Here is a 16,313-nt window from a genome sequence, read left to right as displayed (position 1 = left end):
CGAATTGGATGGGGCAGTGTTGGTGGTCTTACATTCATAGTCTGCCAAATATGCAGGAGCTCTAGTTTGCCTAGTAGATCTCCTTACCCCAGCAATTTCAGGCACAATTTGACAAGGGACATGAGAAGAATTTGGTGATTCCTCATGTGATGCAGATGCTGATGCAGAACATGTGTCTACATGATCATGAATTTCTGCATAAGGCAAGATATCTTCACTATCACTTAAATCATGAGGTGCTTCATCAATTTGAGTATTTAAATTTTGTTGACTTACATCATCATGAGGGTTGGAATTATTCTCATTTAAAACTTGAATTTTATTACCGTGCAGAAAGCTATAGTCAAAGTGATGAGATGTGTTTGCTGGAAAGTTAGAAGTGACTTTGTTGTTAGAATCTGATTTCTGACAATAAGAAAAACAATTTTCATAAAACTGCACATCTCGAGATAGAAAAATTTTTTGAGTTTGCAAATCGAATAGTAGATAGCCCTTTGTACTCTTCCTGAATCCAAGATGCAGACATTTCCTGGCTCTTGGATCTAGTTTACCTCTATGTCTATTAAGAGTGCTAGCATAGGCTAAGCAACCAAAGACTTTGAGATTTAAAATATCTGGTAGACACTTGTAGAGAACTTGATAAGGAGATTTATTTTTCAAAAAAGGAGTGCATAGTCTATTTATCAGATAAATTGCATGCCCAACACTATAATTCCAAAATGATTTTGGAAAATGAGCATGAGTCATGAGAGCACGAGCCACAGCAAGAATTTTTTGATGCTTACGCTCAACAATCCTATTCTGTTGTGGCATCTCCACACAAGTTCTTTGGTGTGTAATACCAGTAGAGCTGTAAAATATAGGCATCAAGAACTCAGGACCATTATCTGTGCGAATTGTTTTAACATTTGCACAAAATTGAGTTTTAGCAAAAACAACAAAGTCCTTAACTAATTGTGAAGATTCTGCCTTAGTTTTCATGAATAAAATCCAAGTGAAATGAGAACATTCATCCACTATAGTGAGAAAATAACGTTTTCCAGTAAAGGAGGGAATGGACACAGGTCCCCAAATGTCAATATGAAGAATGTCAAATACAGTGGCTGCTACATTTAAACTAACAGAAAATGGTGATCTCTTTTGTTTACCTAAATGACATGAATGACAAGGTGTTTCACTTTTTGTACAATCAATGAATTCAAAGTACTTTTGTAATGCAACTAGCCTATTATGTGATGGATGCCCTAGTCTAGCATGCCACAAGGAGCCTGGAATGTGATTGCGAGAAATTGCTGTGATATGAGGGAGAGTCTTGATTTCTTTGTGCAGAATGTAGAGACCCTCAACATTACTAGCTGCACCAATCATCCTCAAAGTGTGCAGATCCTGGATCTCACAATCTTTGTCAGTAAAACTCATTTTACAATGCAGTGATGCAGTGAGCTTTGAAACTGAAATGAGTTTGAAATTGAAGGTAGGGATGAACAATGCATTTTTAAGGTAAAGATCATCAGAAAACACAATGTTTCCCATAATGCAGCTTGTTGTGAGAGCACCATTGGGTAATCTAACAACAATAGGATCTATCTTGAAATAATTTTGAAAATCTGCCAAGGAATATGACACATGGTCCGTAGCACCAGTGTCTATAACCCAAGGCTTGTGTTTCTGAGTTGAAATGTTTAGAGCCATGACATCAGATTCAAAATGCAAAATATGCACCATTTTACCTTTATGAGGTGAAAGATTATTTTTGGCTGAAATCTGGCTAATGCTATAAGAATGAGATTGATCTTGTCTGCTGAGCAATGCTAGAAGCGCTTCTCTTTGCTCTGGGGTAAATTCATTAATGGTCGGTTCACTCCTTACCAGTTGATGAACACTGAGATTGTCATTATCATCCTCAGAAGCATCAGCTACTGTCATACAATTAACAACATGATTTTTCTTATCAAACCGAGGCTTGAAGTTTGGTGGATAACCATGCTTCTTGTAGCAATTATCCACTATGTGTCCACTCTTTCCACAATGAGTACATTGCAACTTGTTTCGCCCTTTGTTAAATTGACTTCTTTTTCCTTTGCCTTTTTCTTTCACTTTATTTTGAGAAGATGAGCCTGAGGAGCTTACCAAAATTTTTGTATCTAAAGCATTATTAAAACTGAAGAGTTGCCTCTCCTGCTGAGTAATCATAGACAGAATTTTGTTAACACTAGGCAATTCATCCATTAGCATCACTTAAGACTTAACAGTTGAATACTGTTCTCCAAGACCTCGAAGAAACTTTGTGACTCTATCTTCTTCCCTTTGCTGCCTTACGACGCCTAAACCGCACTCACACTTAACGCAGTCACATCCAGGAATCGATCTAAAATCATCAACCTCTTCCCAAAGGTTCTTAAGCCTAGCAAAATAGGCAGTAACGGACATGTCTCCCTGTTTGAGCGCATAAATCTCCTCATTTAACTCAGCTACTCTAAACCTGTCTCCTTGGTAGTACCGATGCCTAAGATCGTTCCACAAATCATAAGCTATATTATTCCATAAAACACTCTGATATATGTCAGGGCTCAAGGAGAGATTAATCCAGGCTACTACATACGTGTTACAACGTTGCCACACCTTAAAATTTGGATCTGTTTTCTCAGGCTTAGGAATGGTGCCATCAACAAATTTGAATTTGTTCTTCGAATAAAGTGCGTTTATCATTGCTTTGCTCCAGGCACTATAATTTGAACTGGTAAGTGTGACATTGGTAATAGGTATACTTGGATTTTCAGACGGTAAAATATAGTAAGGACTTGAAAGGTCTTGATTCGGATTTGCCTTGTTCAGATGACTCTGGATCTGTGCAACTTGACTGAAAAATGCCACAAACTGCTGAGCATCCATTGTGCCAACACCTCCAGATCCAGATCCGCTTCCTGATTTCTCAGCCATAGATGCAAGTTTCACCAATTGGCTCGCAACCTTTCTCTCTCAATCTCGTTGATCGGAATACTCGTTACGTCACCGTGAAGAAAGGTGAATTAACGAAGCTCTCATCAAACACTGTTGTGCGAGTTCAAGAGAAAAGAAGAAAAGAAAATAGACGAAGAGATGAAGAATGAGAGGAGAACAATCAAAAAAGAGAATTTCATATCTGATCAAGGAAGACAATTCCAGATCTGATTGAAGAGAATGAAAGAATTAAAGAAGAACAGAGAAATTGCTTCATTCGTGAAGCTGGACTCTTTAATTTTTGTCAAATCACGCTAAATGACCATGAATTAGAGAACAAGCTGCCTATTCTTCAATCTGCAATCTCCGTGTTCATCCATCCACGCTCACTGCACCATGTTGAGAAATGCATGTGAGATTGAAGAAGAACACATGATCAGAGAAGGAGAGAAGAATTCAGGCAATGAAACTTGCATTAATGAAGAGTCTCAAAGAATACAAGCCTTATAACTATCTATTTATAGCTACACTATAACTATGTGAAGTTGTTGTCACGCTAACTAACTCACTAACTCTGTACACTATCTAATATTAAATAACAGCAGTGGCAATAATAATGTTAAGTAACAAAAACAAGAAGACATGTGAAAAGGTAAAACAAAAAGGAAAAGATGAATAAGAAAAAAAAAAGAAGAAGAAGATGGTGACGACGACGGAAAAAAAAAAGAAGCAGCAGCAGAAGATGAGGAGGAGGAAGAGGAAGAATTTTGAATTATACAGAACTTATCAGAATAATAATACACCCAAATATCTTCGTGTTACACCTAAATATCTTCGTATTAACCCAAATTTGCTGCAAATATAGAAAAATATTTTCTCTAATGCTGCATTTTTCTTCTTCTTTTTTTCTTATTTCTTTTTTTTTCTTTTAGTTAAATGAATGTAAGTTCATCATCTTCCAAGTAATTTTGCAGCATTATGTATTTCTTTTTCTTCTTTGTTTGATTTTTTTATTTTTATTCTTGTTAAGAGATTAAAATAAGAAGAAACTTGAAAAGGTAAACAAAAAGGAAAAGATGAATAAAAAAAAGAAAAAAAAGATAGTGATGATGATAAAAAAAAAAGAAGCAGTAGAAGATGAGGATGAGGAAGAGGAAGAGTTTTGAATTATGCAAAACTTATCAGAATAAGAATACACCCAAATATCTTCGTGTTATAGCCAAATTTGCTGCAAATACAAAAAATATTTCCTCTAATGCTACATTTTTTCTTCTTCTTCTTTTCCTTATTTCTTTCTTTCTTTCTTTTAGTTAAATGAATGTAAGTTCATCCTCTTCCAAATAATTTTGTAGCATTATGTGTTTCTTCTTCTTCTTTGTTTGATTTTTTTTTGTTTTTATTTTTGTTAAGAGAGTAAAACAAGAAGAAACTTGAGAAGGTAAAACAAAAAGGAAAAGATGAATAAGAAAAAAAGCAGCAGAAGATGAGAAGGAGTAAGAGAAAAAGTTTTGAATTATGCAGAACTTATCAGAATAAAAATACTCCCAAATATTTTCGTATTACACCCAAATTTGCTGCAAATACAGAAAAATATTTTCTCTAATGCTACATTTTTCTTCTGAATTGAACCATACCTCAGCCACTTGATTTGATTCAAAACAATAATCAATTTTGTTTTGGTTCAATTGACAATCTGAACTTGAATTATTCATTATCTTCAACAACGAGATAACTGATGATGGAGGAGAAAGAGAAAAAGAAAGGAGGAGAAGAAATTTCAATGAAAAAAGAAGGAGGAAGAAGAGGAAGAAGAAGAGGTGGTGTTGATGACGACGATAATGAAGAAGAAAAATAACGAAGAAGAAGAAGAACGTGCAGTAACGATACGAAACGCGTGAAAACAAAAATATAACTGTTATAAAGACAAATAAAAAATAAAAGTATTAAAACATAAATTTTATCCCTACAATTATCTTGACTTGTCCACATACAACTACGATAAAAATTTTCTTTAAAAAATTATAAATAGTTATTATTTTAAAAATAGAATATACTGACTTTATTATCCAAATTAAATCTATTTTCTCTTTTCGACGATGCAAAATGAGATAGATTAACTTTAATTTTTGTTCCAAGTCAAGTCATATACATATATTAAGTAATGACAAGGAGTTGCTAGAGATGTACTTCATTGTAAAGAGTACATCTATAGACATGACTTAATTATAAAATCACTAGTCATTAGTTTACTAAAATCAGCACACAAGGATTCGTTAGCTGAGCCAAAGATGATATCATCCACATAAACTTGAACAAGAATAAATTGATCATTATATTCTTTAATAAATAGTGTAGTATTCGTGATGCCTTTTTGAAAATTATTTTCAACAAGAAATAGCTAAATCTTTCGTATCCTAGGAGCTTGTCTCAAACCATAAAGTGTTTTAGAAAATTTAAAAACATGGTTTGGAAATGCCTTATTTTTAAAACTTGGAGGTTGAGTTACGTATACTTCTCTATCTATAATTTCATTTAAGAAAGCACATTTGATATCCATTTGAAAAAAACTTAAACCTTTGGTAAGTGGCATAAGCAAGCAGCAATCTTATGGCTTCCATCCTTGCAACTGGTACAAATGATTCATCAAAGTCAATTCATTCCTCTTGATCATACCCTTGTGCCATGAGTCTTGCTTTGTTCCTTGGTATGCTTCCATCTTCTCCCAATTTGTTTCGAAAGATCCACTTAGTTCCCATTACTTTCTTCCCATTTGAGTCAGGAACTAGTGTCTACACACTGTTCTTCTCAAATTGTTGCAGGTTCTCTTCTATAGCCTTGACCCAAGATGGATCTCCAAGAACTTCATTCATATTTTGAGGCTCAATTTGAGAAATGAGTGCCAAATTATTTTGCTCCATTCTTCTTTGACTTGAGGATCTAGTTGTGACACTTTGTGATAGATCTCCAATGATAAATTCTTGAGGATGACTCTTCAAGAAATTTCATTCTCTAGGTTTGGGAGTCTCAAGATCAGGATCAGATGGAGTTTGGTCTAAGTGGTCGTTTGTTTCAGGATTCTTAGCATTTTCAGAAGATAAAACAGAATTGTATCCTATAGAATTGTCTGAAGCAATAGATTGAGCAATCTACAGCAGATCGAAATTTGCTTGAACTTGGTTCTTGTTCCAAGGGTTACCTGAAACTGAAGGTCGATCTCGGATGAGATCTGCTGTGGTGGTCGGAGCTGTCGTGTCCGACTTGTTGGATCTGGTGGTGCTGCTGATCCTTGATCACCGGAGGGTGGTGGTACCTACAAGAGACTCCGATGCTTAAGTTAGCATGGGCTTTTAGCAAGTTTTTTTTACGTAGAATCAGAGTATGAGTTATACCTGGGTGCTCTAGTGTATTTATAGTAGTGTGGAGTGACCTCCCTTTGAGATAAGTTAGTTATCTTATCTTATCTTTGGGTGAAGTAATCTTATCTCTAAGGGGAACTGCCTTTATCTTTCTAGGCTTTGACTGCCTTTAGATTGGGCTGCGTCACTTCGTTTGGGCCTGCTTGGGCTTCTTATGGCAATTTGGCCGAACTCTTTAAAGGAGAGGTCAGGGACCTGACCTGAGGAGGTCGGTCGCTTTTGTCTTCAATCATCTCGGGTCGCATAGCTCGACCCAGGGTATGAACAGTGCCCCTACTTGAGCTCGGTCTTTCCTTTGAGGTCGTGTTTTTTAGACTTCGACCTTTTGAGGAAGTCGAGTTCGAGCATTTTGCTTTGAATCGATCTTCTGTTGGGATTCTTTGAATGCGAAACGTTTTTCTTCCTTTTTTAATTGTAGTGCGCGTTTGTGTTTTTCTTGGAAATGTGCGAGGGTTTAAAGCCCATTAACTCCTTGATAAACCACTATTTTATAGTTTATATTGTGTTTAATTGTGTGGTTTTGTCATGATCCTTACCCACTTATTCATCAATTTAGCATGCATTTAGATTTCCTTCCTAAATTTAGTACATGTTTGAAAATTGCTTCCTAGAGACTTTAATTATTTAATTTTAATTCTCCTTTATTCCATTCGATGCCGTGATCTGTGTGTCAAGTGTTTCAGGCTTTATAGGGCATGAATGAGATGGAGATTGGAGAGGAAGCTAGCAAAAATGGAAGGAACACAAGAATTTGAGGAGATAACCAGCGAGAAGTGACGCGGTCGCATGGCTCACGTGACCACGCGAAGGAGCGCAAATTGCAGTGACGCGGCCGCATGGCTTGCGCGGCCGCGCGAATTGGAAAGCGCAAGTGACGCGGTAGCGTGGACAACGCGAACGCGTGGAGAGGAAAAAGCGCAAGCGACGCGTCCGCATGGATGACGCGATCGCGTGACATGTGCGATCTGCATAATCTGCAGGATTCGCTGGGGGCGATTTTAGACCTTATTTCGGTCCAGTTCTCGGCCCGGAACAGCAGACTAGAGTCAGAGAATATGTAGAAACAACACACATTCATTCAGTAGTTTTCTAGATCTAGTTTTACTCTCTTAGATTTTTCTCTCTAGGTTTGAGGATTCTAATTTTGAATTGATCTGAGTATTGGAACATTGAGAAGAGTTATTTCTCTCATCAAGACTTCGTCATTCTAGTTCGTTTTCTTAACTTGGTTTCATTCTTCTATGTTCTTTACTTTGTTCAATTTTGTATTTGAATGCTTTTATGATTAATGAATGCAAGGATTATTTCTTTTTAATTCAATTTCAATTCCAATAATCATGTCTTCTTTTAATTCCCTTTCATGTGCTATGGATTCTTTATTTACAATGCGTGAGTAGTTTCCTTACTTGATAGGGAGTTGATTAAAAGGAACTCTTGAGTTGGAAGGATTGAAGAAAAAAATTTGTAGTTGGGTTAAATGTTGGATTGCTATCCTGTTACCAACGCCAATCCCTTTGAACTAAGTGGGTTGCAACTTGTGAACAGATCTGGCATTCCAACTTGTTTGACTTTCCCTTACCTAGTAAAGGATAACCAAACAGAGTAACCGTTAATTATAAATCAATCTTAAAAATCACTCCATCAATAATAGAGATTCTAACTAATCAATTCCCAGTCAAGGCTTTTATTTATATTATTTAAAATTCCTCAATTTAAATTCCAATTTACTTAGCTCAACTTCTTGGAACATCTGATTAATAAAACAGCACACTTTTCTGCAACTCGTTGGGAGACGACCTGGGACTTAAAACTCCTAGTAATTTTAATTTAAACTCTCTGTGACATATTTCTAAATTGATAGGCAGATTTTCGGTGAGTTAAGAACTATACTTGCAACGTAACCATTTTAATAAATTTTTAATTCACCAGCTTCTGCTTCCCATCACTCCTCTTTGCCGTTTCCTTCTTTCCCTCTTCTACATTTCATTTTGAATTTCAAAGCATCATCTTTCAGTTTCTTTTCTCTTCGCTCTTTGCTTCTTTATCCGCTGAGGTGCTTCTTTCATTTGTTTTCTCACGCCTCACAGCTCTCTGTCTTCTCTGCTTGAGAGTGTTTTACTGGTGCAGATTTCGATCGTTGCTTCTTCTTTCGCGCTTGTTCCCTCTTTCTTTACAGGTTGGTATTTCTTCCTTCATTTTTCATTTCAATGGTAGCCTTTATGCTGCATGTCTGCGAAATTTTTGGTTTTCACCAAGTCTGTTTTGAAAAAGCTTGATCCTTTCTGCCAAAGATTGCATCTTTTTATTTTTTATCAATGTTGTGATTCTTTTTACTTGCTTCTATTTGAGGAAAAGCGTTCTTTCTGGTGATCTTGCTTTTCGTAGGTGTTTTTTTTGTCGTTGTTTCTGTCTCTTTTCACCCTTGCATGTCATCTTCTTGTACAAAGTTTTAGCCTTTGTTGAACTGTTGGTAGGAAAGAGATTGTAGCTTTGATAATTTTTGCATGGTCTGTTGATGATGGTGGTTTTCTTGCTGTTTGTATGGAGTGACATTATCAGAAAAGGGTTGAACTTTTTGTATTTTCCGTTGAGGGGTGTTAGGGTGTAGACTGTCGACTTCCCTTTCCTGAATTCTTGCCTTGTTATTGCCTCCAATGGGTGCCCCTGGACTTCAGCATGAGTCCTGGGGTTTCCCTTTTACTGCCTATACTTGCTGATTTTTGTTGTCCGAGTTGTTTCCTTATTTGCCCGAGTTGTTTGGTAGTAATCCTTTTTCTTATTTTTTTTTATTAATGTAAGGATAGTTGGCCTATGTCTTCACGAAAAAATATTGTTGAAATGTCTACCAAGGTCCCTGAAGGCATGTTTGACTGGCTGGACTCTATAGTCCTAATGTGTATTACAGTGGCTGACCCTGAATACTGTGTGAGACTTAGGAGGTCTTATAGGGTTTGTAGTAATAGGGATGAGGAGAAGAAGTATGAATTGCTGTCGCCTGACCCTGAGGAGAGGGTTAAATTTCCATCCTTAACTCAGGGAGAACGGCTCTTTTTCTATGCCTATGACTATTTCTTTAGTTTGTTAAATATCACCATCCCTTTTACTACTTTTGAGACCGACCTGTTGTGGTCTTTTAACGTGGCCCCTTCCCAACTTCATCCGAATTCCTGGGCCTTCATTACGATTTTTCAACTGCTGTGTCAAGAGTTGGGTGTCTGACCTTCCATATCTCTCTTCCTTTATCTGTTCGCGTTGACCGAACCTGGAGTAGCCAAGAAAAGGGCTTCTTGGGTCTCGTTCTGAGCTACTTAGGGAAAAAAGGTGTTTTCTATGTATGATTAATCTTTTTGGGACTTTAAGAATTACTACTTTAAATTCTGAGCTGTTGAAGACGTCCACCCTTTCTTTTTAGATAAAAATAACGAGCCAACTTTTCCTTTGTGTTGGCAAAAAGATGTAGTTGCTACTAAGTATTCTTGGGAGAGCCTGGATGAGGTTGAACAGACTTTTATGAGTTTGTTAGAGGAGAATTGGGGAGAGCCTCCTCATCTCGATACGAAAAAGTTTCTAGGAGATCCTTCCCTCCTTCGTGCTGAACTGGGTAGTGGCCGACCTCTTTTCTGTAGTTTTACTTTGTGGTTGAATTTTACCCCTTTCTGTTTGTGACTTGTTTTCTTGGTTTCTGTTTTGTAGAGATGGTAAAATCTACAGACTCTATGAAACACTTTCGTAGGGCTAAGAAAGCAACAGCTGCTCAAAACATCTCGGCAAAGGCTTCTGGAGAAGGATCTTCTCAAGTTCCCCCGAAGAAGCCGACTTCGGACACTTCTGGACCGAGGAAGATCATTCCGACTCCCCAAGTTTGTGTGGTTCCTTCTGACCCTCTCCAGCCGGCTTCTGGTGCTGCCTCTGCTCCTACTTCTGGTCCTCCTCCAAAAAAGCAAAAGACTGTTGATTCCTATGACTTGAATGCCCCTGATTTTGACACCGTGGGGTTTGTTGACAATCAGATTGCTCCTTTTGGCCATCTTCCAATGGACGATGTGTCCATCCTTCGCCACTTGGATTTCATTACCAGCAATAGTGTTCGGATGGCCCATATGGGTGTAGCCTTGTTCCGTACTGTCCAGGGTTCTCCGGTCCATGCGACTAAGGCTTTTATGGAGGATACTAAATCAGAATTTGATAGAATCAAGGGGTTGAAGGATGAGCTTAATGCTAAGGTAATTAAGCTAGAGTTGGATCTAGAGAAGGAAAAATCCCGAGCTACCAAGGCTGAGGCAGCTGCAAACTTGGCAGAGGAAATGGTGAAAAAACATAAGGAGAGCTACACCCGCACATATGGTGAGCTGCTAGAGATCAGGAAAAGGCTTCAATCCGCCCATGCTGATTATGCCGAGTTTCAGGGTCACCTGGTGGGTAGTGTGACTGATGCTTATGAGAACTTGAAGGCTCAAGTCCGGGTCCTTGCCCCTGAACTCGACCTGACTCTCTTCAGTTTGGATAATGTAGTGGAGGACGGTAAGATTGTGGCTGTCCCGGACGATGAAGATGACGGACCTCCCCCTGCGCCGCCAGCCAAAGCTTCTGCCGCCATGACTTCTTCAACTCCTTCGGCTGAGGTCGACCATCCCAAATCTGATCCTGATGTTCAAATTCTCAATCGGGAGGATGGGACTGTGGATTCCACTCCTTTGAAGACCATTCCTCCTTCTTCAGCCACGGATGCTGCTACTGGGGAGACTTTAGATCCTTTGTGATTTTCTCTGCTTGTGTGATAGTCCGGTTCTGTGGACTTTTGAACTTTTATTATTTTTTGTAACTTTTTGTGGTGGATGACTTTTCTGATACTTTGGTTGCTTCTATGAAACCTTAAACTCTGAGGCTGCCCATTGGGTGGCCTTTTGAGTCTTTAATGTTTTTTTATGGATATGTTTCTCTGATATGTTGATCATATATTTTGTAACTTTTGCAAATCTTTATAGAGGGTTGGTATTTTACTGTCCGACCTCTTTTTGATCATTTCTTGTTTTGTCCACTTTCTGCCTGGTCAAGGTGATCCTTGGGGCTAACTTGTCCGACAACTTTTTAGTGTTCTCGTAGAACCTTTTTAGTTAGCTTGAACAATTTTGATAGCCTTGTTGTGGAGTCGTGGCCTTTTGGGCGAAGCTGTGTCCCTTTTAGCGCACGTTTTTTGAGCCTTTGCGACGTGTCTTTGTCCCTTTTTAGTGATCCTTTCGTTGGTCCGACTTCTCCTGTCGATCCTTCTTAAGTTATTTTTAGTAGTCCATTTTTAGTCAGACCTCGTCAGGATGCTTTTTATGGATTACTTTTTATAACTTCTTGCATTAATCTGTTTTTATCGCTTTCACCTTGCCGATTTTTTGTAATCGGGCGATGAATTTGGTTTTCACCTTGCTGACTTCTTTGTAATCGGTTGATGAATTTGGTTTTCACCTTGCCGACTTCTTCGTAATCGGGCGATGAATTTGGTTTTCACCTTGCCGACCTCTTTGTAATCGGGAGATGAATTTTTGTGCTTAGATTAATGCGTCTTGGTAGGAAACTTTTTAGGGAATCTGAAAAACTTTATTCAAATGGAAAATAGGAATATAGATAAGAATATATACATATGAGCGCTTACCCTTCTAAGTTGGGCAATTTTGTAGATCTTGGCCTGGCGCCTCATTAAAAAACCCTTTCAGGAAAAATAGTGCACCTTGGCCTAAGATCTTTATTACTTTCTAGCTATAGTACCTTCTTAGGTTACAGGCATGCAATGACCTTGGTAGCTCTCACCCCTCGAGGTTGGACACTTTGTAGTAGCCTTTTCCCAGTACCTCTATAACTTGGTAAGTCCTTTTCAGTTAGCTGCTAGCTTCCCTTCTCCTGATCGACCTGCTCTGATATCGTTTTGGATCAAGATAAGATCGTTGTTGGCAAAACTTCGCTGGACTACCTTCTGTTTATACCTTGAAGCCATTCGACGCTTTAGTGCTTCTTCTCTAATCCGAGCTCTTTCTCGGACTTCTGGAAGTAGGTCGAGCTCTTCCTTTTGCCTTTGGGATTTGGCCTCTTCGTTGTAGAGGATCATTCTGGGAGACCCCTCTTCTATCTCCACTGGGATCATTGCTTCCATTCCGTAAGCGAGTCGGAAGGGTGATTCTCCTGTCTTGGAGTGTGGAGTTGTCCGATATGCCCATAGGACTTGTGGGAGCTCTTCGGTCCAAGCTCCCTTTGCGTCCTGTAGTCTCCATTTTAACCCAGCTAGTATGACTTTGTTGGCAACTTCTGCCTGTCCGTTGGCTTGTGGGTGTTCAACGGATGTGAATTGGTGCTTTATTTTCAAGCCAGCTACCAAGTTCCTGAAACCTGTGTTAGTGAATTGGGTGCCGTTATCTATGGTGATGGATTAAGGGACCCCAAACCTTGTAATAATGTTCCTCTATAGAAATTTCCGACTTCTTTGAGCAGTGGCATTAGCTAGGGGCTCTGCCTTAATCCATTTTGTGAAATAATCTACCCCTACAATGAGGAACTTGACTTGTCCCAACCCCTGGGGAAAGGGTCCGAGGAGGTTGAGCCCCCATTTTGCAAATGGCCAGGGTGATGTAACACTGATGAGCTCCTCTGGTGGAGCGATATAGAAATTAGCATGCTTCTGACATGGTGGGCACGTTTTAACGAACTCGGTTGCTTCTTTTTGCAAAGTTGGCCAGAAGAACGCTGCTCGGAGTACCTTTTTGGAAAGAGCTCGTGCCCCCAAATAGTTGCCACACATGCCGCTGTGTACTTCTTCCAGGACTTCTCTTGTATTGGAAGTCGGTACGCATTTTAGGAGGGGTGTTGAGATCCCTCTCCTATATAAGATGTCGCCCACTATAGTGTAGTACTGTGCTTCTTGTATTAGCCTCTTTGCCTCCTTCTTATCTGTGGGGAGGATCTCTGACTTGAGGTAGTTGATTATGGGGGCCATCCATCCTTGATCCTGATCTGATATGATTAGGACCTTTTCTTCCTCCGAGATCAATGGGCTTTGCAATGTTTCTTGGATGAGGCTTCTGTTATTGCCCCTGGTTTGGTGCTGGCTAGTTTTGAGAGTGCATCCGCCCGAGCATTTTGTTCCTGAGGTATATGTTGGACCTTCTATTCCCTGAATTGTCAGAGTTGTTCTCTAGTTTTGTCCAGGTATTTCTTTATGGTAGGATCCTTAGCTTGGTAGCTCCCTTCTATTTGTGAGGTAAAACTTGTGAATCGCTGAAGATAGTAAGCTTTTGAACTCCTACCTCCTTAGCCAGCCTCAAACCAGCCAGTAATGCCTTATATTCGACTTGATTATTTAAAGCAGGGAATTCAAACTTTAGCGAGAGTTCGATTTGGGTTTCCTGATCGCTTTCTATTATCACATCTGCGCCACTCTCGGTTTTGTTTGAAGAGCCGTCCACGTAGATATTCCATTTTGTGGGAGTTCCCGGGGTATCAGTATACTCGGCAATGAAGTCGGCCAGATACTGTGATTTGATGGCTGTCCGAGCTTCATATTGAAGATCGAACTCGGATAACTCGACTGCCCACTGCAGGATTCTTTCAGCTAAGTCTGTCTTCTGTAGGATGCCTTTTATGGGCTGGTTGGTCCGAACCTTGATAGTGTGAGCTTGAAAGTATGGGCAAAGTCGTCGAGAAGTGAGTATGAGAGCGTAGGCGAAATTTTCTATCTTTTGATAGTTTAGCTCGGCCCCTTGTAGAGCTTTACTGATGAAGTAGATGGATTTTTGCCCACTTTCATCTTCTCTGACTAGTGCTGAGGCTATTGCCCGATTTCCTACTGCGAGGTATAATATGAGTGCCTCTCCTTCCCGTGGTCGGGTAAGAATGGGTGGTTGCCCCAAGAATTTTTTGAAATCTTGGAAGGCTTGCTCGCACTCTGTGGTCCATTCAAACCTCTTTCCTTTCCTTAATGTGGCGTAAAAGGGGAGAGATTTTATGGCTGACCCGACTAAAAACCTGGACAGGGCTGCCAGTCTTCCGTTGAGCTGTTGTACCTCTTTGACGCAGGTCAGACTTTTCATGTCGAGTATAGCCCGGCATTTATCTGGGTTCGCCTCAATTCCTCTTTCCGTGAGCATGAAGCCCAAGAATTTGCCAGCTTCTACCGCAAAGGTGCATTTTGCGGGATTAAGTCGCATACCATGCTTTCTGATGGTGTCGAACACTTTGGTGAGGTCGGGCAACAAGGATTCCTTACTTTGTGTTTTTACCAGCATGTCGTCTACGTAAACCTCCATTAGTTTCCCAATGTGGTCTACAAAGACTTTGTTCATCAATCTTTGGTAGGTAACTCCTGCGTTTTTGAGCTCGAATGGCATGACGATATAGCAATAATTTTCTTTTGGGGTTAGGAACGAGGTCTTTTCTTTGTCGGGTGGATACATCGGGATTTGATTGTATCCTGAATAAGTATCCATGAAGTAGAGGTACTTATATCCGAAAGAGGCATCCACTAGAGTGTCTATACTTGGGAGTGGGTAGGGATCTTTTGTACAGGCTTTATTGAGATCGGTGTAGTCAGTGCACATCCGCCACTTCCCTTTTGACTTTTTTACCAAGACAACGTTGGCTAGCCATAGTGGATACTTGACCTCTTTTATGAATCCTGCCTCCAGTAAGGCTTGTACCTGCTATTCCACAGCTTGGGATCTTTCTGGTCCGGGCTTCCTACGTTTCTGCTGCACTGGCCGAGATCCTGGGTATACTGCCAGTTTGTGGCACATTAGTTTGGGATCTATGCCCAGCATGTTTGTGGCCTTCCATGCAAAGAGGTTGGCGTTATCCTTTAGGAATTGTATCAGAGGCTCCTTTAAGTCTCCCTTTAAGGTTGCCCCAACATTTGTTGTCTTATCCCGGGCATCGTCGATTTGGAGTTCTTCAGTCTCGCCTTCAGGTTGTGGACGAAGTTCCTCGCGAGCTCGAACTTTCCCGAGTTTGATAGTGTTAATTTCCTCTCCTTTGGGGTTGCCTTTAAGGTTCAGATTTCATTGTAACAACGTCGCACAATTTTTTGGTCTCCTTTTATCGCGGTGATCCCTTCCGAAGTTGGGAACTTTATGCACAGATGTGGAGTCGAGACCACTGCGGCGATCTGGTTTAGTGTTGTCCGACCTATTAGGGCGTTGTAAGCTGAGCTCACATCGACTACGATGTAGTCTATGTTGAGTGTCCTTGACCGAATTTCCTTTTCAAAGGTTGTGTGTAGTGAGATATATCCAAGTGGTTGGATTGGAGTGTCTCCCAGTCCGAACAAGCTATTCGGATATGCTCTGAGCTCTTTATCTTGCAAACCGAGTTTATCGAAGGCGGATTTAAATAAGATATCCGCGGAGCTTCCTTGGTCTACCAGTGTTCTGTGGAGATTACCGTTGGCCAATATGATAGTAATGACCATGGGATCATCATGCCCCGGGATGATGCCTATTGCATCTTCTTAGGTATAGGTAATAGTGGGGAGGTCGGATGACCTCTCTCCTTCTTCGACATGATATACCACTTTAAGATGTCTTTTCTGAGATGATTTAGATATCCTTCCTCCTGTGAATCTTCCATTTATCATATGAACATGTCTCTTAGGAGTGTGGGGTGGTCGTTCAACTCGTCCGACCTCTTTGTCCCTTCTTCTTTTTCCTGGTTCATCCGCTTTGTTGGCTAAGTACCAATCTAATCGCCCTTCTCTTGCCAATTTCTCTATGACATTCTTTAGGTTGAAGCACTCGTTAGTAGGATGTCCGTAAATTCGGTGGTATTTATAGTACTCTGTCTGACTTCCCCCTCCTCTTTTGTTTTTGATTGGGCGGGGTGGTGGGATCTTCGCAGTGTTGCATATTTCTCGGTAAACATCCACAAGAGACACCCGAAGAGGGGTGTAATTTTGGTATTTTCTAGGCTTCTCACTGGGTTGATCTT

At 40.0% G+C, this 16,313-nt stretch overlaps 1 protein-coding gene across 1 annotated transcript; it reads right to left on the bottom strand.

Moving 5' to 3' along the window:
- Positions 1 to 2,238: 2,238 nt before the first annotated feature.
- Positions 2,239 to 2,940, bottom strand: LOC112763053 (uncharacterized). The gene has a single exon (XM_025808826.1). The coding sequence runs from the start codon at positions 2,938 to 2,940 to the stop codon at positions 2,239 to 2,241; it is 702 nt and encodes a 233-aa protein (XP_025664611.1).
- Positions 2,941 to 16,313: the final 13,373 nt, after the last annotated feature.

The sequence above is a fragment of the Arachis hypogaea genome, chromosome 17, assembly GCF_003086295.3.
Source record: "Arachis hypogaea cultivar Tifrunner chromosome 17, arahy.Tifrunner.gnm2.J5K5, whole genome shotgun sequence".
NCBI lineage: Eukaryota > Viridiplantae > Streptophyta > Magnoliopsida > Fabales > Fabaceae > Arachis > Arachis hypogaea.
This window is presented reverse-complemented; position numbering and strand designations above follow the sequence as displayed.